Source organism: Drosophila nasuta, chromosome 3 (assembly GCF_023558535.2).
Source record: "Drosophila nasuta strain 15112-1781.00 chromosome 3, ASM2355853v1, whole genome shotgun sequence".
NCBI lineage: Eukaryota > Metazoa > Arthropoda > Insecta > Diptera > Drosophilidae > Drosophila > Drosophila nasuta.
Window position 1 is genome coordinate 4,246,469 of NC_083457.1, and position 22,806 is coordinate 4,269,274.

Consider the following 22,806-nt stretch of genomic DNA (forward strand, 5'->3'; position numbering starts at 1 on the left):
CCCAATGTGCAGTTTAACCAGCAGGTGGTGATGATTTTTGCCGAGTAAGAAATTCGTGCAAAAATCTTTCAGTTTATAAATTTTACACTTTATATACAGATATATTAGTATATTTGCATATGTATGTGTTCGTCTGTGTGTTTGCGTTTATTTTTAAGTTTGCGGAAAAATTAAAATTTATAAAAAGAATATACATTCGTATATAGACATGTGTGTATAAAACAAGTTATCTTGCTATAGATACCCAGTAAATGATAATAATAAGTGATTTAAATCGGAGAGGATGTAATGGATAATGTGGGATCGTATAAAAGAGAATTGAATTTAATAAAAGCAGCCTGACAAATTAGTATACCCAGAACCGACAAAATAATTTGTAGGATATGTTAACAAATTGGCGAGAGAGAAACGTTAAACGTCTAGAAATATTGCGGAAGAAATGAGAAATCAAACGGCACAATCACACTTACCGGCAACGCTGCCAATTGAAATCGGTGAGGTTGAGGTGAATGCGTGGAATTGGAACAGTGGTAAGTGGCAACAATTACAAAAGAAAGAGAGCACAGCCAAAATACCACAAATTAATGACACGATGCAAAAGGCAAATTGCAAATTGCAATGGAAAGTGTGTTGGGGAAGCGGGCGTGGTGAGAAGAGAACAAACCAAGTGGAAAGCGAAAGGTGGAAACGCGCCAAATTGCACAATCTGGGAGCTGAGACAAAACAAAACAAACGAGAAAACACACACAATGCAATGCCACGAAACCATAATAATATAATAACAACCTACAGATGCAGAGCACAGCAACAACAACAAGAGCAACAACAAAAGTAACTTTGAGTATGTGAGTAACAACAATCGAGACCTAGAAATAGACACGTGGGCGTGGGAATGTATCTATTTTTAAGATATGCCTCGATCACAATAATAACAAAGACAAACGACCCAGCAGCTTTTCATTTTCATTTCCATTTTCTTTTTGTTTTTTGGTGTAAAGCTTACAACAACTACTGATTCATCAGTGCATTGAGTGTAAGCAGCTGGCAATTCGTTCGATATGGAACTGCTTGAAAACCATTTGAAACTTTTGTAATAGCACTGGGCGCTCCTATCGCTTGGGGGCCCTTTATTATGTTTATGCTTCTCTATCTCTCTCTGGCTCTTTCTATCTCATTCTTCCTTTTGTTCGCTTGCGGGGGGCGGCTTCTAATCAATTTGCTGGAGCGTTCAGTTCCAGCGCATAAATTAAATCAATTCAATGTAAATTTCGAAATTGTCTATGTAATTCTTGTAGGCTTTATGTGTTTGTATACCCGATACCCCGAAGGCAGAAGGGTATAACTAAAACGCATGGTAGGCGATAAAGGTATTTTTATCGGAGCACTATATAAGTTTACCAAATTTTTGTGCACTATTTGATAATGTTTGTTTATTGAATTCCCTAAACGTTTTTCTTTCTGTAGTATCTTACAGTCGAGCATACCCGTCTGTACTTCTGCTTTTTTTCCAAATGTTCTTTAGGTTGGGCTGTGGTTTTGTGGTTTGCTAGTTCGTCAACAGAAATACATGGGAATCGACCGAGCTATACTAATACCATTAAAATAACACGCCCTGATTAAGGGCATAGTTTTGTTAGATTTTCTCAATAGATTACAATTTGTATGTATGTCATTAGGCTGTGATATGCATCCATTGTGCATAATATTGCTTAAATACTGTTATATACTATTTTTAATTTATTCTCAACAACAAAATATTTAAGAAAACCCAAAACAATAAAAACAATGTTCAAATGAGTTTTATAAAATTCGAGCTAAAAAAAAAATGGTCAGCTTCCAAGAAATGGCATTTCAAGTTTATCTTGATCTGTATGATAAATGATAAATTAGCTTGATAAAAGATTGCCGAGAGGTCGAAGTTCAAACACTTCTTTCTCGCATCTCATGATGCGATTCTGATCTAATCTAATCAAGGTTGGTAAAAGAAAGCTCCCGGATTGGAAGAGACGAGTCGAAGGCAAACACTTGTGCGGGTGTAATGATGACGATGACGACGTCGATGCTGTGGCTGTGTGACTGGAGAGTCATGCGCCCATAAATACTAAAATACGGTAAAGAACTAAATAAGGTAAAGTCAGCTTTGTTGCGGACTGACGGCGGTCACATAAAAACTACCCACCATTAATCGCAGCAATGCGATCATATAAAACCTGTAGATAGAGATCAAGCAACCATACATATGTACAGAATGGCGGACAGTCAGTCAGGCGGATGATGATCTCAATGGAGACATTTATAATTGCGTTTCTGATTTGTGAAATCAACCCGGCAACTCTAACAAGCTTCCTTCTACTTCTTGGAGCCAATGTATCTAATGTTTTTTTGCGGCAGATCACTCGGCTCGAAGCGATTGTAACATCGCCCCTCACCTTGTGCTAGCTTCCTTGTATGCAGCTCCATAAATCCGGCAGACGATGACGTTCCAGATCGTGATATAAACGCCATCCAACGACGACTACTGTGCTGACACACAGAGCGTAAGTCAAGCCAAGTCCAAACGTTGGCGGTATCCACTTCCACATCTAGATCAAGTCTGATCCAGCCGCAGGCTGAGCATGGACAATGAGCTTTTGGAAAAGTCAAGCGCTGTTGCACTCTTTGTTGCTGCTGCTGCTGCACTAGATAAACCTATCTTGCATTCTCTGTTTTGTTTCAAATACTCTGTAAAACTAGGTGAATGAGTATATTAGCTGGCATCATGAAAATAAACCTCACTCTCTTTAATATTTGATATTATATCTAGTGATGTTGTTAAGGATTCAACAAACATTTACAGGGTATGTAGAAAGTTATGTATGCTCACATGTTCAGGTTCTGCGTTGTGCACCCGTTTGTTGCATTGACAATGAAGTTATTAAAGCGCAAACTAAGCAAAAAACCGCAAAACTGCATCAACCCAAAGACTTTGGCCAACGAAACGGAAACATGTGATTAAAGCTGAAACAAAAAATGAACAAAAAAATGATCGCATACCTCTCGTCGGACAATCGAATTACAAGCGTGGACTATAAAGCACATATAGTCGGCTGTATGTAAGTACATAAATTGTAGGCAGTTAAAACATTTTTAGTGGCGAAAGTTGCTACCAAGCGCGAATCCAACAGTTGGTCTAAATCGTGTTGCACAACTTGGGGCACGTACTGGTTAAGTATCATCTCTTTATCTAAACGTTGGCAGTAACATAATTTCCCAATTAGATAAAACACTACTAACCACATCGGGGCATAAACAAAGCGCGGAAAAAGACGTTAACAGAATCAAATGGAACTTACGCTGAGAAGGGGGAGTTAAAGCTGAGGGCTCAAGCTTTGAAATCTGATATGCTGGTTGGGTTCAACCAACAAGTGTAGCGGAAAACCACAGCAAACAAAAAAGAAGAGCTTCTCGAATAATAGCCGTGAGATAGTACAACCTAAACTTAAGACCATCACATAAATCATCGCAGTCTTTTAAGTTTATTTTAATATTCTACGTGTGCCTTTTGTTTTTTAGAATTGTTTCCCTAAAATTTTTTTATTTTATTTTTCTTTCGAAATCAATCATACATAATAAACTGGATGGAAATTCAGAATATACAAATTTCTTTTAGAAATCAATACGACTTCCCCATTTTTAAAGAATTTTATTGCATTACTTTTAAAAAATTAGGTCATGCATTAGAAGCTTTTCCAGTTTATAAAGTACATCAACGCTAACCTCTGATCGTTCCATCAGGCTTTTCACCAACTTTCCGACTAGTGCAACGAATAAATGCTTTCAAGTAGTCGCAATCTACACCCAATCTCGAGTACAAGTTACTTTTGAGGTCAACTAGCAGGCGTTGACTCGGCTACTTGCTCACTCAGTTGATGATCATCATCATCGCCTCATGGCAGCAGACGCTGCGACGACTCTTTTGTTTTTGTTGTTGTTGGTTCGCTTGGTCAGTTCAAGTTGGGTGCCAGTGTTACGTCTCCTCTGACTCTGAGTCAAATCTTTTTGCCCGCTCACGCGCTGTCAGCAACACCAACAACAACAGAAAAAGTAACAAGAACGAGCTGTTTTTTTTATAGCTGGCGCATCATTTGCTGCTTGTTTGTTGGTTTTCTCGGGGTTTTTGTTGTAGGTTTATGTTTGTTGTGGTAATTATTATAAATAGTTTAAATGAAGACCATAAACAAAATGAAAGTTGAGTCGGAACGGAGCAGTCGCAGTTGAGCATAGCGTTCACTATGATTTTCAGTGTTGAACAAGTTTATCTGTTTGCCAGCCGCAAGACAAGAAAACGAACTCAATTTTCAAAGCAATTAATGTAATTGAATGCACTAGTCATAAAGCATCACAAAAACAAAGTTCGTTGATGATGGGTAATAAATTTATAATTGAAAAGTAATTGCATGTCGCAAAAGGTAATTATAATCTAATGATCAACTTGACTGCAAGCCGAGTTTACAGTGCTGGTCAACAAACTAACATGCGACAAGTCAAAGATATTGAAAGTGTTTTAGCTAATTGCAAACGACGACTCGCGTCGCGTCGTTTTTGTTCCATTTCCAGTCGTCTCAGCGAAACACGCGCCTCACCTTGAACAAGGCAGCAACTTCATTTACCCTTCCTCTCTGTCTGTGTGTCTGTCTCTTTTTCTCTCTTCCTCAATGAATATATGTACATGTATTTAACTCTTTTGTGTGCGCGTTCGCGACATTGGACATGACACAATGATAAAAGATTTGGCAAACATGCAAACAACAAAGTCGACCCGACCACCAAAAAAATGTTTTGCAAATTGAAATGAAACCACAAAAAGTATTAAAGTTAATTTTTGCGCAAGTAGTATTAAAAGCAAAACAAGGAACAATGCTAGAAATTATTATTATTATTAGACATTGTGGTGGTGAGAATCTGATTAAGCTGCTCTACGTGTTACGTCTACAATTTATGATTACTCTTCTAACATGCCATATATTAAAGACCTTCGCTTTCAGGTTTACTCAGCGTATATCAAATTATATTCATAGCTATCCATTTAAGTGTAAAATGTTCTCTTCTCCCCAATTTACATACATTTTTAAGGTTTCATTATTTAATTACACATTGAAGTGAGAAGTTAAATGAAGCGAGTATTACATCTGGAGACCTTTGATATCTGATTATGATTGCGAATAATGAATATGTATATTCTTAAGTAGAGCTTCAAAAGCATTCAAGTAGCAATGCTGGGCAGCTATTATAACGAGTATTTATATACAAGTCTTGTGATTAGGCAATTCCAATCTCAATTCTTTCATCAGCAAATTAAATGACATCATACCAAGAATATACCACATACAACTCGCTTTTTTATTTCGTGACTAATTGGAGTATGTTCGAGTGCACTTCGATTTATTTACTCTTTCATATCGTTCACTATCAGATTGTCGTCCAGAAAATTTTCTTCAATCTACAGTAATGTATGACATCAATGTATTATTTACACAAATCATCTGCTTAATTAAATAACCAATAATATTAGGCATAAGCTGCTTGTGCCTCATTAATGAAATACATTTGTAATAAGTTGAGACACGTGTAAGCGCCACATATCTGCCTGTCAGTTTACAGACTTTCTCACAATTCCCGTGGAGAAAACATAAACCCTATCATATGACGATGGACTTGAGAGGCAGACACACGATGGTTCGACTGACAGGCTGGACTGCCCAGTCACGAAAGTGGGTTTTACATTAGACTTGCTTTTTTCGTACTCTATTCTGCGGGCAGACAAGACAAGTGCCCCACCGCTCATTAAGCAATCTGGCAGATGTGAGCGCCAGTTGGTATGGGAGATATACCGAACCGGTTAATTTAAATAGCCGAAGCTAAGCATACGCAATGATTGATTCGTCATTCAAAGTTAGTAAATTAAATGAATTTTTACAAGATTTTCACTGAGTAAATACAGTTGCAACGGTAGTTACAAATCTTGACGACTTTCTGTGGAAAGGGGCAGAGGAATGATAACGCTGACAGGCAACAATTTTTATGTGCGCTTCAAGTGCAGCCAGAGGAGATTCATTCAATTTATCTTACACGAGCTGACAGCTCACAAAAACGAAGAAACCAAACCTCAACCGACCGGTGCTCAATGCTCGAATACTCGTTTTGGTAATTAATGAAAGACGAAGGGTAGGCGGGCCAGTCGAGGGGATAACCTCAAGTAATCATCAATAGGTAAAAGAAATCTACTCTGAAAATACAAAGGTACACAATATAAAAACAAAATCCAAATCAACAAACAATGCTGCCAATCAAGATATTTACAAAGCTTAGCACTTCAAACTAACTTTCAGATGCATACAAATGTTTCTGTTACCGATACGGCATAAAATTGGCTCTCCATATGGAAAGCATAAGCATCCTCTTAATAAAGACTATTTCCTATTTTTACGGTAAATTCATCTAGTTTGAAATTTTCCGAGCAGATTTCGGAGTCCCATATGGTCTAGTGGCTAGGATATCTGGCTTTCACCCAGAAGGCCCGGGTTCGATTCCCGGTATGGGAAGTAATATTTTTATCCACTTTTTTAATTTTTTATATAAAATATTAATATTTAAATACCAATTCATAATAGATGTGCTTATGATCTGTGGAATTTAAATGGAATATAATCAAAAGAGCTTATTTGTGAAAAACCAATCATTGAGATTTTATGTTCAATTTAATCGCTGATAATTTAATCGAGTGAAATAAAAGAAATTAGATCTAAATAAATTTTTGCTAAATTTTAATTGAATACAGTGAAACTTCCCAGAGGAAGTTTTTTTCGGCGTACACTGTATGGGTTCCATTTTATAAATACAGCGGACACTTGTGGCGGTGTTTTTAAAAGTTAACTGAGTGTTGAAAAGAAAGCTGAAGAGTCATATGTTAGAAAATAAATATAAAAACTCCAAGCAATTACCAGTATAATAATATTCTAATATATATTTTTTATTTTTAAAATATATATACCAAAATAACTTAACACGCGAAGTTTCATTCACCTGCTTGCACTTAGTGCGAAGCAATTACAATAAAATGATGTTTTCGGTCGCAAACGTACGATTTGAACATAGATAGGAAGCAAAATAAAAATTAACAGTTAATTGAACATTTTTTCGCTCACTTTGCATTTTTTATCTTATTATTGGATTGCTATTAAGAGATTTGGTAGAAAAAATGCAAACATATCTTATGTTTTTCTTGTGAAATAATTAATCAAAAAAATGCATATAAAAGTAGCTAAATGTGAAAAAATTACATTTTTTCAGTTTGCAGGCAAATTTTTTTATAAAAACAACGGAGATATGCTACGGATCCATTGTATTATGAAAATTTGGATATTTCTTTATGACATTATACAAAAAAATATGATGAATGTGAAGATTTTTTTTTTCGGTCGTGGTTTACCATTTTTTGAGAATTGCCCATATATAATATTATGTACACATGAATGACAAAGTTAGACTTAGTTTCAAAATACTCTTAAGAATCTTGTGCGAATCCTATTGAGCGGACTTCTGTTGGTCGACAAAAATTATGCGACCATGCGTGTCCGGTCAATAGAGATTTCACTGTATTTCGTAGATATATTTGTAAATGGGCTCTGAAATTAGTGACTGCACTAATTTTTACGTTTAAAATTTTCTACGGTAGAATTGGGTATTGGTAGTTTTCTCTTTAACCATTTGGCACGGCAATCAGACATCAACCTCATCCGCTACCCCCTCAACTTTGGGAGGTGGCACAATAGACGTCGGTCATGCATGGCTTGCAGTTGGAATTGTCGTACACACCTCTTTGGCCTTTTGTTTGCAGAGTGCAAAACGTTTTCACTCGCTGCATTTCATTTTCATATGCACACGAAAATGCGCGCATGAAGACGGCGACAATGCCACGCCCACTGTCTGCAGTGCCCCAGGTGGGCGAAACTTTAAGAAAAGGGCCCCTCTCAAAGCCAAAGGCCGTTGACACAGATTTTATATTGGCGTTGCGTGCGTTAAAACCGGGTTCGGGTTTGGGTTCGAACTCGGACTGGGCTTCAGCTCAAACTCGTGCACGGATTGTGGTTCTGGGTATGGTCAAGACACGACACATGTAGATACATCTGCCAGACGCCATCGACTGCGAAGCGTCGCCGGGTAGAAAGTGGTATCGAGAAGACGCATGACCAATAAATAAATTGAAATATTTACGCTTTGAGGAAAGAATTGCGACGGCAAATGTTGAAGGCGAATGAATGAACGTGCCGATCGCGCCAACCGGTCTGGGAGTCGCGACTCGCGAGTCTCTTTCCACTCTGAATCTGAATCTGGCTTTGTGTGTCTGTGGGTATCCATTCGCATCCCTATAATCGCTACGTTGGTCTCTCTGGTTGCCGCCAGCAGCTGGCTGAACAGTGTGTCGACTGTGTGACCCACTCTCAGTTGTCCATTTAAAGCGGCGAATGCGAATTGCAAACGCGGCCAAACTACCTCCAAAGTATCTGCGCACATTTATCGCCAGTTTTAGACAGTTTGACGTCGTAGTTGTTGTTGTTATTTCCAGTTGCCATGGGCTGGCCGAAATATCAAAACTGAGATTTCACCTCCGGTCACAGGCTTCAGTAGTCACAACGGACGGGACGGCGTTGAACAGTGCCAAAAAAATATAATCATAAACTTGCAAAAGAAAAAACAATCGCCAAAAGAAAGATTTTTCCATATACATTGTAAATTGCCGCAAATATTGTAGGAAATTAAGCGCCTGCGTCCACGGCACATCAAATTGATTGGATCCCGATTTGCGGCAACGCAGTAGAAGCGAACAAACAAAGCTTTCGACAACAATAAAGATGGTTTAACAGCAGCAGCGGCGACGCAACAAGCGTCAAAAGCTTTAATATGCAGTTAACGTAGCTTTAAGCTAGAAGAGAGCGAGGGTGATGGCAGCACTCGGTTGGCAGCTTACGAGTAAAGATAGAAGAGAGCGAGGGTGATGGCAGCAGGCAGCTGTTGCTTTTTGTTCTTGCTGAAAAACTCAACTCAACTCGTTTAACAATAAACACAAACGTTGCCATGCCTTGGCGTTGGCGTTTACATTTGATGTTTAAGAAAATAACGAACAAAAAAGACAAAAAAAAAAAAAAGAGTAGAAACAGAAAAACTAAACGTCTCTTTTTTGTTTTATTGTGTTGCTTCACTGCTACTCTTGTCGATTCTCTGATTCTCTGGGCTTGGCTTTCTTGCTGTCAAAGCAGCAGCGCCACAAACTGGCAACAAAAAGCACTATAAAAATGTTAATTTGTATGCTGTTCCTTGTTTTTATACCCGCTACCCATAGGGTAGAAGGGTATTATAACTTTGTGCCGGCAGGAAATGTATGTAACAGGTAGAAGGAGGCATCTCCGACCCTATAAAGTATATATATTCTTGATCAGCGTCAACAGCCGAGACGATATAGCCATGTCCGTCTGTCCGTCTGTGTGTCTGTCCGTCCGTCCGTATGAAACACTGGATCTCAGAGACTATAAGAGATAGAGCTATAATTTTTTTTCGACAGCATTTGTTATGTTTGCACGCAGATCAAGTTTGTTTCAAATTTTGCCACGCCCACTTCCGCCCCCGCAAATCAAAAAAATCGAATAACAAGCGTAATTTTAAAGCTAGAGTTGCGAATTTTGGTATATACAATAATTACTATAGTAGTTATGATTCCTGAAAATTTTGTTGCGATCAGAAGAAAATTGTGGAAGTTATTAAAGAAATACTTTTGTATGGGCAAAAACGCCTACTTACTATGGGTCTGAGTTGCTTTGGCCGACAATCTGGTACATTGTGCCGTCTATGGTATATTTTGAATGGTGTACTATATCGATATACCAAATATACCATTTGGTATATTTTTAGTATTTTTTTAGTATTTTCGGTATATTTTGAAAATGATACCGCAATATTTTGCCTTTATTAAAAATGGGTAGCGGGTATCTCACAGTCGAGCACACTCGACTGTAACTTTCTTACTTGTTTTTCTTGCTTGTGTTTCTGCTTCGGCTTCGGCTTCATATGTCGTCTCGTCTCACACGCGCTTCTAATATCTGAATATATCTCTGATGACGAAGACCAAGGCAAGACAAGACACGACAAAAAGAAGACGATGCGATGATGGCATACAACAAATAGCCAAAGACAGTCAACAAAAGTTTCAATTGCTCTCTGCCCGCATTTAGCTTGGAAAGTCGGAGGCGGTGAAAAGTGGGCGGGTAATAAAAAACAACAACAACCTCGGCAGCAACTAATACTACGTTTTTCTGTTTGCTGCTGCTGCTTGCCACACTTTTGATGAATTTGCTGTTTTATGCTTTCATTTTTTTCCAGTCGGAAATTGAGATGCAACCGTGCTTGCAACTGAAGCAGTTTAATGTGAGTGAGCCATAGCATTATGAGTGGCTGAGGCAGATACTCATTATAAAGGTACTTCAATCAAGTTAGCTTTTGGCTCAAGTGCAGGTCAACCGTAAGTGCAGCTTATTTTCGGTATTCATGAAAGGGGAAGCTTTGAGGAAATGTGTCTGATTAATAGCGCATTAATCAAAAAGCTTCGCGTATGTAATAAAATGGCACTTAATTAAGTACTCTCAAGATTTCGTCGAATTTATGGAATTTCATACAAACAAAAGATTTCCCATATTGGGAATTGAACTCGGTTCTTCCGGGGTGAAAGATGGATATATGTTCTAACAATTTGATATTTTGGAACTTATTTATATAGACTTTCGGGTTGACTTGGCAAAATATTGAAATCTTGTCAGATATATCCCATATGGTCTAGTGGCTAGGATATCTGGCTTTCACCCAGAAGGCCCGGGTTCGATTCCCGGTATGGGAAGTAATATTTTTATTCAATTTTTTAAATTTATTTATATAAAATACATGTATATATACTATTTAAATTCTTTCTTTTTTTAATATAAGACCAATTTGGGACTTGAGATTAAACGTAATATAAATTCTAATGCTGATGTTAAGTAACTTATTACCAAGATCGGTCAACAACTGACTTCTAAATGTTGGGTGCTTACTACTAATGTTGGCCAATCTAAATTGGAAGTAATACAAATTGACCAATTTAACAAGCAAAAAAAAGAAAATTTATTACAATACTTTCTTAGTTGTTGAACGTTAACTAGTAAAAATGTTTGTTAATGTTTAAGCGCCACGCAAAAGAAACGAGCACAAAAGGAAAATAAACAGTTTCGTTGTTGCTGCGTTGGATCGTATAGACGTTGTCGTTGTGGTTGTCATTTATGTTGTTGTTGCTGGGCTACGGTGAAATAATAATAACAACAACAACCGTTTCGCTAACAACAAGAAATGCTTAAAGAGTCGAGTACTTAACTTTTGTTAAAACGAAAATTAGCCATGCTTATTGTTGCAACACAGCAACTAACCAACACGAGGCACAAACGTGTGGCAAGCGAATGGTAACAACAACAACAATAGAAAAAAATGCCTTGACTGAGTTTTTTTTTGTGCTTCTCAGTTTAATACGAAAATTGCTTTTTCATTGTTGCAGCAATCGTTGTTATTGTTGTTGTTGCTAACTGACAATTTGATTGCCTTTTTTTGTTGTTGTCTATTTTCTTGCTGTTGTATTTGCGAACGGAAAAATCAATTTGATTTTTAATTACGGCAAATTTAAGACAAACAAATTGCGGATTGTGCCGAAAAAGGCGAATTAACAACAAAAACAACAATGATGATGACAATAATCACACAAGTTGTGATACACAATCCCCCTCCTCAATAACAAATGACAACGGCAACAACAAACGTAGTCATTTGAGTCATAAACCCGTATAACGGTACACACACACTCAGTTGATGCACAGCAGCTGAAAGGAAGTGTAGCAAAGCGACAGATAACAATGCACAGCATACTGCCGAAAGAGACAACAATAACTAAAAAAAAAAAACAGAATGAAAAAAAAACACAACATTGCACAGTGCAATGAACCGTTATACAATTTCGATTAATTGCCTGCATGCAAGTGTGCAAAATGCCTACTATCCTATCTGTTTCTATGCGTTGGAGAGAGAACACAACACACACACTTTCGATTATTGAACTTGTGTCAACTTCACTCAGGAACAAATTGGCATTTTAGCAGGCGCCATTTTGTTATTCTATTTGTATACTTTTCATGAATTGCTCACCTGGTTCTCCTTCACTCGATTGTATTTATATGTGATGATGTTGTTGTTGTTTCAAATGCAGCTTGAAAAGCTTCCTTCTTGAGACACGATAAAAGAAATAAACAAATAAGCGGTGAAAATAAAGATTATTACAAAAAGCTTTAGAGCTGTTTTCACACTATTAGCAACAGCAACTGCAACAATAACAGTATTGGTCTCGAAGTGTACAAAACACGATAGATAACACGATATGGCGAAACAAATACAAATAAAACATGAGCCACCAGCTTTGTGGGCTGCGCTCTCTTTCGTGTTGACGGAAACGTTAGGCGACAAACCCCTGATGAAACAACAACACAAAGGCGACAGCAACAATTACTACTAGCTTTTTATTGATTTTTTTACGCGATGCAACAACTAATAAAAATCAGAAAAACACGCGCCGTCATATAGCCGATGTTGCTTTGTTGGGCTCCTTCGTATTTTGCAATTATTATTTTGAGCGTATTTAAATAAGAATAAACACAAAAGAATTTCGCACACACGCACACAACTACACAAACGCGCGAACTCGTACTTCAATGTCAACTCGCTTTCAATAACTTCTTGCTGTTACTGCTTCTTTATTCAATTTGCTTGCTCTTTTTATTTTGACAAAATTTGCAATTTTTTAAGCACGTATCACATAATTATGTGTATTTATTTTGGCATAATTACCAGCCCAAGCACGCTGCGCTTTGCAGAACAGAAAAACTTTTGTTAGTTTACAAGCGCCGAGAGCGCGTTTTATTGCAAAAGTGCCAAGACTCGAGAACAACAACAACCATGCGCAAGAAAAACGAAAAGAAGACTGAAAAGACAAGAAAAAATGCAAGGCGTCAACGTGCCCGCAAGTGGAAATAAAAACTTACTAATTATAGTCAAAAAGATATACCAAATTACACTTGCACACTTTCCTTCAAAATGGTATTTTCGAACAATACAGACAGCCCGTTTTTTTTTAACAATTCCCGTTTGAATTTTATCTTCAAAAATTTAGAATCTTTCATGTTTTTATTAAAATATCATATTTTAGCTTGAGATATTGCAGTATTAAAATATCAAAGCGAATATTTATCAAAGTCAATTTTTACTTGATCGAATTTGGCTATTCGGCTAACAAATATGTTTCAATAACGTATCTTTCTATCGATACCAAGTTTAATAATACATTTCTGAATTGTATTGTAGCTGATCTACAGCAAGCTTTAAATCTACATTTGAATAAATGCAAACGGATTTGGTATTTTCATTAGTAATGGTCACACTGCGTGGGTTATAGTGCGATTTAGTTCAAAATCGCCTTGTCTGGCAACGTTGCTGTAGTGTAAGGGAATAGAAATGTACTAAATGGTGGCACCTCTGTGCTTAACGGCAATCATATAATTCACATAGGAAATGAAAATCAAAGCCAATGTTTTGAGGGTATTTTAATGCTAAGTTGTGCTAATAATTTTATTAATATTTTTAAATACTTTCCATTTTGGAGCAACAACATGGCGAACGTAAACAAAATTTAACTACTGGATTAACGGTTACAAACATATTGTTCCATTTTATTTTGGAAAGTAAGGGATGTGGCAGGGGAATCCAATTATGACTAACATATTATATGTGTACTTTAAATATAGTGTTGAATAGATTAACTTAACGTTCTTAGGTCATTTCTTTTGCTAGTATTTTGACTACAAATTACAGGTTTGCTCGAGGTACAATATTATTTAAAGATTATGCTAAAACTATTTAATGATCGCAATCAATTTGACTATTAATTTTGTTGTTTTTGTTCTTGGGACTGACTAATTAACTTTTTGGGATGCGCTTAAACCAATGTGATGCTTAATCCCCGAGGCAGTTGCAGTCCAGCCAGCCTAACATGCGTATGGTGGGTTACTTTGTCAACGCTCTTGCGGTTATCCTTTACCACATCCTCAGCTACTTCCGCTTCCATTTCCGCTTCCGTTTGCATCGCTTTGGTAAACTGATAGCCCAAGCTTCGACGCGCTGAGCTGGTTACCCGAGGCGCCGTCGTTCCCGGCAGCACCTCTGATATGGCGCTATCGAATTCCAGGAGTATCTCATCGTCGTCCAGTGTGCGCGTCCAGCGAGGACGCTGCTTGGCGGGACTCATAATACGCAGTGGTCGCTTGCTAGGCATAGGCTCCACCTCATCCTCTTGCTCCACACTGAGCGTTGTGCCCAGCCTGCGGAACATGGCCACCACTTTGCCATCCACACGCGGCGCTGGAAATCTTTGGTACTGAGGCATTGCTAAGGGCGCTTTGACTAGAGTTTGATCCTGTTGCTTCTTCAGCTCGTGGTGCCGCACTTTGAGCACGCTGTGCTTGTGCATCTCCCGACACTTGCGGCACTGACTCCGACCACTGCGACGTGCCAGCTTGGCCAGCGTTTGAGTGGGTTTTGTGCTCAGCAGGCGCAAGACTATCGCACTACCACAAACACAGCAGTAGCGCAGCATCTTACGCATGCTCCGAGTGCTTGCTGCACTGCGTCCGCCAAAGCGTCTCTTATTGTAGCTGATGACTGTGGTGGGCTGTCTGTCTGCCTGTACTTGAGGTTGAAGCTGAGTATGAGGTTGAGGTTGAGGTTGAGACTGAGTCTGTGGCTGGGGTTGCGACTGTGGTTGAGGACGCACCTGAGCCACCGGTCGCAACCTGGGTCGCTCCATGGATGTCGCCTTCTGTTGCTGGAGGCTGCAATTGTTGCCCATGTGCGAGGGACTCTGACTGCGGCTCTGACTGTCTGCATCGTTGCTGTTGAGCGCCTGCAGCGAGTGCCAGTTGATCAGCCAATTGTTGCAGCTGAAGCACAAGAATTTGTCCTCGTTTAAAGGCTGCAATTGGAGAAGGGAAGGGAAACGAGTTAGCTTTATTTTTATTTAATAAATTGTAGAGTATTAATTAATATATATATAGCGGATTGCCCTGACCTACTAGCTGAACTATGAACGCACAACGCTAAGGACTAGGAGGCAAAATTTTTATCAAAAATAGTTAGTAATAAGCTCTTATACATCATTGTTGATGTTGCTCAGCAATAACAGAAAAGCTTTTATTATAGAAATTTTATTGAGTATTCTACCTATTATTATTCCTTTTGGAGTATTCAATGAGCGTATTTTATAATGAACACTAATAAATACGCTCATTGAATACTCCAAAAGGAAAAGAAATTAAAATTACAAACAACTTTAGTTGTGAAGGATATTTATCCTCGAAGTTAAATGTGAAGTAACTGAAGTTCTGCCCATCGAAGCACAACTGAAGCATAACCACAGGTAATGATGATTGAGAGCAACCAGCAACCAGCGACGACCACCAACCACAGTGAGTGACCACTAATGAGTGCGCCCTGCCCAGTGGAAGGTGCAAAAAATATCATCAAGTTTTAAAGTCTCTCTGCGTTGCGTTGTTGTTCCGTTTTGGTCGAGGCATATTAATTACCAACTGATCCACTGTATCAATAATTTGGTGCACCTGCCAGCCGAAAAAATTGTGTGTGCCTGCCCAGCAGCAGCTGCTCCCAAAGACAGCAAAGGGAAACCAGTTGAGCAGTTGAAGCAGTGGACCAAGAGCCAAAAAGGGATTGAGCGTGACCCGGGCAAACTCGTTTCGTTCGCCACGCGCCTTTCTTATCGGGAGGAGAGTGTGTGGAGGGAACACAACAAGAAGGAGACCCATAAAATGGAATACGAACATATATAAAATGTGATTAGGCACGCGGCCAAAGCGACAGCTGCTTAGGTATTATGTTAGACCCAACCAGGATCAGACCCAACGATCACGCTCTCTTTGTGTCTGCATGTGTTTGAGTGTGTGTGTGTGTGTAAACCATGTGTAAACGGTAAAAATAATGCAAATTGCAGGCCAGGTGCAATCCAGACAACCACACGCAAAGCTGATAAAGCAGCAGACGGAGAAAAAAGAGAGAGAGGGAGAGAAAGAGAGAGAGATGAATGACTCGAACTGAAGTTCGGATCGTTTATGGCATTGTTATTGCTGGCTATAGGATAAAGGGGAAACGCGGGAATCGGGGTGAAACAGCTTGCCGCCTTATGGCGGGGGTGTTGCCTTCGTAGGCAGGTGGTGCCTAGCTTTGCAAACATGCCACAACAATATCGAACGAACCTTATGCAAAGCCGCTACTCAAGTTCCCTTCATCCAATTGTCAACTACGCAAACTGACAAACTTCTTCCGAAATCAATTGTCAAATTCAACACAAATCGATAAACTGTTAGCTGAGAAGTCCTTCACATTTTTGTAGGCTTCATGGGAATTGTCAAGGCTATTGATATGGCTTCACAAAACTCAATTAGAGAACCAATATCATTGTAGTATACTATAGTATAGTAGTAGATATCGGAGAAGATATGTCAAATGGAAAATTGAGACTCTAGACGATATTTTTTTGGAGGTCATAACCTGAGGATTGCTTTTGGTAAACAAGGTGCGAACATCAAAATGTTTCTAAGAATTTAAATAGCTTGATCGTCAAGTAGAAGTTATTAAAGACTATAAAATCCATATTCGATGCTGTATAAAAAAGGAACCATGAAGAGAAATTTAGAAAATATGTCGTGTGGAAATTTCAGGATGATCTGTTTGCTTTAGGAAATGTTCAAAAGATTGTCTTTTTTCATTTTATTGAATGGAAAATGGGAAAAGTTTTATAACTAAATGATATTTGAGAAACATATCGTTTTTTTTAGGAAAACATATTCAAAAGATTTAATTATATACTTGTATGAAAAAGCACTGCAATTCTGTTGGCTAGTATTTACAATATCATTAAAATTGAGAAAACCCGTGTATAATAAAGATAACATAAGAGAATTCCATTTAATTGGTTAATCAAACAAAAATATGAATATCTTTTCAGGATATTTCAAAAGTGCATAAATTGATTTTCATGATACCAAATACTAAACAAATAGGCTTTGTCTGAGATAACGATCTGCTTGAAGGATGCTTGGTTCTGTTTGTCTTCCTGTCCTATAGAGATCATGCTCACCCAAACAACAAAAGGTGTGTTTGGGTTTCGCAGTTATGCGGGGTTATTGCGTTGTGGCAAATACAGCTGTCGCTCTTGATGTTGAAGCTGAAGCTGCTGGGAATAAAGGTTGAGGCGACCCGCAGAAATTGGATCAATCATAAAAGTAGCTGGGACAGATGGACGACAAGTTGCCCCAAAGATATGCACGAATTGTCGCAGCAGCAGATGAGGCAGAAGTGGCAGCTGCTGTGTGGCAGGTTCGTGAGTTGCTCAAGGCTCTCTCTCTCTCTCTCGCTCTCACTCGCACTCAGTTGCTGACAGGTTGAGCGTCGCCAAAGAAAACAGTGTAATTGAATCCAACACGCGTAGCATGCAACGAACGCACTCACTTGCCCCATTTTCCCATGGCATATTAGAGCAGGCTGTTTCAAATTATGAAAAGGACTGCGACCGAGAGTATTGATTAAGTGCTGTGGCATTGGCTGTGCCAGTGACTGTGCCACAAGGTGTCCGATTACAGGCGGAAAGTGCAGCAGCTGCTATCCAGTTACGAGCCGAGCCGAACCGGATACGGATACAGCTACAACACAGTGTGGCAGCCACTGCCTCTTTTAGTTTCGCGAATTCCGTTGGCGAGTCGCCACCCAACTCAACCCTTAGCTTAGCCTCAACCTCAACCTCAACCCTCCCCCCTTTGGCGCTGCTCCTTTTAGAGTGCACACGCTTGGCTGCTGCACGCTCTGCGCTGCTCTGTGCTGCTCTGCTCTGTTGTGGCACCTGGGAGGCAAAGTGGGGCAGCTTCTAATCTCGCTTGCAATTTACAGTTTCATCCCTATTTTTACACACACACACACACACACACACTCGCACACACTCAAGCGCGCTCGGAGAGACGAAGGACACATGACTCATTCAGTGTGCTTATCGATTTTTGGCTGCCGTTCTTTCGCTGCCTTGTTGTTGTTGGTGTTGTTGGTGTTGTTGGTGTTGCAACTTACCTGGAACTTGAATTTCGCCTGAATTAATTGCACGATATTTGGCCCAGAGCGCGGCTCGTAGATGTTGATGGTCTGGTTCGTCTGGCAGCCGCAGATGAGGCAGGTGCGCTTGAGGTAATCCGAGGCGCCTCCCGATGCAGCCGACGCGGAGGCGGACGCAGCCATTGCCGCCGCTGGCTCCACTTGGTTATCCGCCGACATTACGATGACAATGAATTACGTATTTGAGTAATAATTCGAATTCTGCACACGCAGTGTTTTGCACTTTGAGACGCGCTGACGTCACGGGGTGCTAACTCGCTACTTGCCACGGGGTGGCAAACACAATTGTTATGAACAGACGCAAAAAAACAGAGCGTACAACGACCACGGTGACAACAGATAACACTGAACACTGAACACTGAACACTCAACAACGTTCCACTCAAGCAGCGTTCCACACGTCCTTCCCGTTGCACGCACGAATTTCGAATGAACAGACGACAGCCTGACTGTGCCTCGATTTGTGGCAGCTACGTCGCGACGTGCTTCGGCTCGGCTTCGCATTTCGGTCGCTTGGTTGCTCAGTGCTTCGTTGCGACTCTCGTCTCTTGTTGGGTAGTTCCATCTGCTGCTGCTGCTGCTGCTGCTCTTGTCTGCCTGCCTGCCACTCCTTTTACCTTTCTGCCCTTTGTTCTCTCCCTGCCTGCCTGCTTGCTTCTTGCCGCTTGCTGCCTGCCGCCTGCTGATGTTGTTCCTTTCGCAAGGCAGCACGCCTGCACTGAGAGAAATATCAGATGCAGTTTATTGCTGAGCTAACGGAATAACTCATTTATTATACTATGGAGAAGAAAACTTCGGGAGTGAATGTTCTTATTTGATTCAATGATTCGATAATTCGCTATTTTCTAAACATTTCCATTGCATAGCAGAGAGTTTTTATACCCGCTTCCTATAGGGTAGAAGGATATTACAACTTTGTGCCTCCATCAAATGTATGTAACAAGCCAAAGGAGTCATTTCCGACTCAGTAAAGTATGAAAATTGTAGAAGTTTTTTAAGAAATCATTTTATGTTATGCCAATCAGATTTTGTATTCTGGTATATTATGAATGTATAGTATATCGATATACCAATTATAGCATTTAGTATAATTTTGTATTTTTCATAATATCAATTTGATATATTTTTTCTTTTACCTACTGTAACTTTCTTAGTTGTTATATAATTTCAGACCTACCCCTAGCAATTATTTTAATCGCTCTTCTCATAAAGGTTATTTCATATTCAACTGTATCACCCAAAAATATATCATAAGTAACTTAACTTATCTGACAATTTGCAAAACATTTCGGACTCAAATAAATTCACTGAAGAAATATTTAATATTTTTTTTAACGTACATTTAATTATTAATTTTACAATTTGAATTTAATTTATTAATTTACTACGATTATAAAAACTACACACTTTCAAGAAGGCATAACCGAAATTATTGTTGAAAAGTAAGTAACGGTCAAAAGGAAATCCACTCCTAAACTAAAGATAGTAATAATCAACCTTTGTCGTTTGTTTTAATACTGTGAACTCCTCGAGCTCAGATAACTCTATGGGATTAAAACCAAAGAACAATCTAATTTTTCGTAAATATTTTGTACCATGCAGATTGATATTTAATTGTACATATTTTCTGAATAATAATTAGATTAGATGAATATATTAACTATTAATGTGTTGTTACTTTAACTAATATTTCATAAAAATAGATAATATATTATATCTATATGTATACTAAATATAATACAAAAAATGATAAATATTGAAAATTTAAAAATTGTGTTTTACTTTGAATTGCAAATTACATTCCCTTCTGCAACCTAAGATTTCTGCTTTCAAATTAAATTTTGCTATAACTTATTTGAAAGTTTCAAATAATAATAAAAAAAATATGAGCATTTAGGTTTATATTTAATAATACTTTCTGATATATTTCTTTCTTAAATTTATGAATAGCTAAAGAAATCAAGAAATAAATATTTGACTACCGTAACACATTCACATTCCAAGCATTGACTTGACTTGACAAACTCCAAATTTAATGTGGATGCCTTTGCTTTGCTTCCTTGAAAATAAAAAAAAGTCTCGTCCTGTGCCGATGCTCATAATTACATGTGTGTATTGTTGTGTTGCTTTTGTTGAAGCATCTGTGTATTGTTGTTGCATGCAACAGCAACAGGCGGCTTAGCCAGCAGCAGCAGCTGCTGCTGTGGCTCCAAACGCATACGAAAGGTGCATTTTTTGGGAAACTGAACTGAACTCAACTCAACTCAATCATATGTTCTCCGTGCTCGATGTGTACTTTGGCCACATCTTTGCAGCTTGCAACCGGATTTTAATGTTGCCACGACAGATGTGTTTTTTAGCCTCTCCGTCTGCCATCGTCTTGTTCTTCTTCTTCTTCTTCTTCTTATCGCTTTTCGGTTTCAGCCTCTTTTTATTTTTTGTTTTCTCGTTTTTTGTGTTTGCCTTGGACTGGGTTAAGACGCCGCTTGCCGCTACTTTTACTACGCCTCGTACTCCATAGTAAACAAAGCCGTTGCCGTTGCCGTTGCTGTTTCTTCCCAGACTTCATGAATGAATTGATGAATGGGCCACTGAAGCTGAAGAGCTGCAGTGAAACACACAGTGTGGGGAAGGGTGAAATGGATTTTGCTCGCTAGCGGATATTCGTGTTATCCTTTTGTTTAAACTCAAAGGAAGTTAACAAGTTCGATGAGTGTCTAGATTACATGTAATATTCAGCTACATTCAGGAAGTGAGCTATGTTATAGTCTTAATTAATATTTGATTTTCGAATTACAATATTTATGTTTTGTTTCAAATAATCATTTTATTTAATTATTATGAACAAAAATGTTTAAATTATATAGTATTATACCCTACTTTGTATTAAATTTTATGATACATTTTATACATATTGTATTGTTTACAACATTAAGTAAAGCATTATGTTATATTTTTTGTTTATGTTACATTTGTTATATTAATAGGGAATATAAGTACATATTTATATTATCAATATTTATATTATCAATATTATATTACTTTTATTATTAAAAAAATCACTCAAATGCATTATTATTGCAATATGCTCGTTTATTTATTTTTTATTATTATTATACTGTTATTATATATATATTAAATCTTAGATACGATTTCTACAGACTTTGAACAGATAATTCAAAAATCTGATTTTTTAATTCAATATAATTTTTTCGAATGTCAACGGTATTGTCGGAATTGTCGTTGCCTACTTTTAGGCATGACCAAGCAGTGCAACGCAAATGCAAGCAGTGTGAACAGTAAAGAGTTTCAGCGCGCAACAAGCAGTTCATTCAGCAACGCGCATTCAGCCCGCGCATTTTCAAACTGCTTCCGAGGATGGTAAAGCAAAGCTTGAATAGTTAATGTATAAGAAAAGGAAATTATTTAGATAATTATTTGATATCTTTGTATTTTTAGTGGTACATGTATGTATTTCTAAAATAGTACTGATTGGAATGCAAAGTTTAAAGTTTTTGAAAATTGAACTATGAATTGCAAATCGTCAACTCGGATAACCGTGATGCCATGTGCACACTTCAAACGAAAATGATGAATAAAAATTTCGTCACCCGCTGCTGAAGTTGCTTCTGTTTGTTTGGCTTTCGTCGCCTTCTCGTTCTCACGCACTCTGAAGACGACTCCCGCTGCTGAGAAAGCAACAAATTGCACGCAAACTGGCGAGGGGCGGGCATCGCCTTACCTTGGCAGTAGTAGAGCAGACCCCCCATACACACGTGCGAAACTTGGAAGGCGCAAGAAGGGGCGCGTGCAACAGGGGCAACAAATAATTGACTTGACTTTTGTAATTGCAACAAGCCGCGTCGCATTGACGTCTCCTACGGCGCAATGGCGCAGCATGTGGCTGGGCACCCGATTGGTGCACCCGAATCTGCCAAGTCTCTAGGGGATGAATGTTGCGGCATCAACCCTCTGGGGAATGCTGCCTGCCTCTGCCACTGCCACTGCCACTGCTTGTGCCACTTCCACTTCAGCTTCGTCTACAGCTGAGTTTCTTTTTACCGGCACATTTTTGCCCTTTGCTTTTTGTTTTGCCATTTCATTTTTGGGTGGTTGGTTGGGTGACGACATTTGTTTGTGCTTCTCCCATATTTCCTCTCTCTCTCTTGCTCTTTCTCTCTCTCTCTCTCTCTCTGTCTCTCGCTGTTGTGCGCTCTCTCTCGCTGCGTCGTTGCCATTTTGTTTAAGAGCTTCGACGTCGCACTCTTCGGCGACTGTGTTGTGGCATGCCAGGATTGTATTGGGCCAACAGGCAAGTTTCAGTCAGTTGCGAACGCTGCAGGCGCAAGGATATCGTCTAGAGCGACCCAGCAACGAATTTTTACTTTTCTCCGCTGATGTCCACGTGTTTGGCGCGCTTTTTCACGTCACTTCAAACGTAGTGCAAAGTGAGAGTTGTGCAAAATAAAAATAAAAAAAAGG

At 38.8% G+C, this 22,806-nt stretch overlaps 1 protein-coding gene and 2 non-coding genes across 3 annotated transcripts; 2 read left to right on the top strand and 1 right to left on the bottom strand.

Moving 5' to 3' along the window:
• The first annotated feature begins 6,509 nt into the window (after positions 1 to 6,509).
• Positions 6,510 to 6,581, top strand: Trnae-uuc (transfer RNA glutamic acid (anticodon UUC)). Its single transcript has one exon. It is a non-coding gene; the product is annotated as a tRNA-Glu (tRNA).
• A 4,271-nt stretch (positions 6,582 to 10,852) lies between these two features.
• On the top strand, positions 10,853 to 10,924 carry Trnae-uuc (transfer RNA glutamic acid (anticodon UUC)). The gene has a single exon. It is a non-coding gene; the product is annotated as a tRNA-Glu (tRNA).
• Positions 10,925 to 13,212: 2,288 nt separating this feature from the next.
• On the bottom strand, positions 13,213 to 18,739 carry LOC132789141 (protein phyllopod). The gene is made up of 2 exons (XM_060796929.1): positions 18,283 to 18,739; positions 13,213 to 15,124 (listed from the first exon to the last, which is right to left on the bottom strand). Exons 1-2 carry the CDS (start codon positions 18,481 to 18,483, stop codon positions 14,093 to 14,095), a joined length of 1,233 nt encoding a protein of 410 aa, XP_060652912.1. The 5' UTR covers positions 18,484 to 18,739; the 3' UTR covers positions 13,213 to 14,092.
• Between the last annotated feature and the right edge of the window lie 4,067 nt (positions 18,740 to 22,806).

Excerpts from the sequence above, each read along its gene's own strand:
- LOC132789141 (XM_060796929.1), bottom strand. The coding sequence starts at position 18,483 with ATGTCGGCGGATAACCAAGTGGAGCCAGCGGCGGCAATGGCTGCGTCC. Across the intron at positions 15,125-18,282 it reads AGGCGAAATTCAAGTTCCAG|CCTTTAAACGAGGACAAATT; the intron begins GTAAGTTGCAAC and ends CTCCAATTGCAG.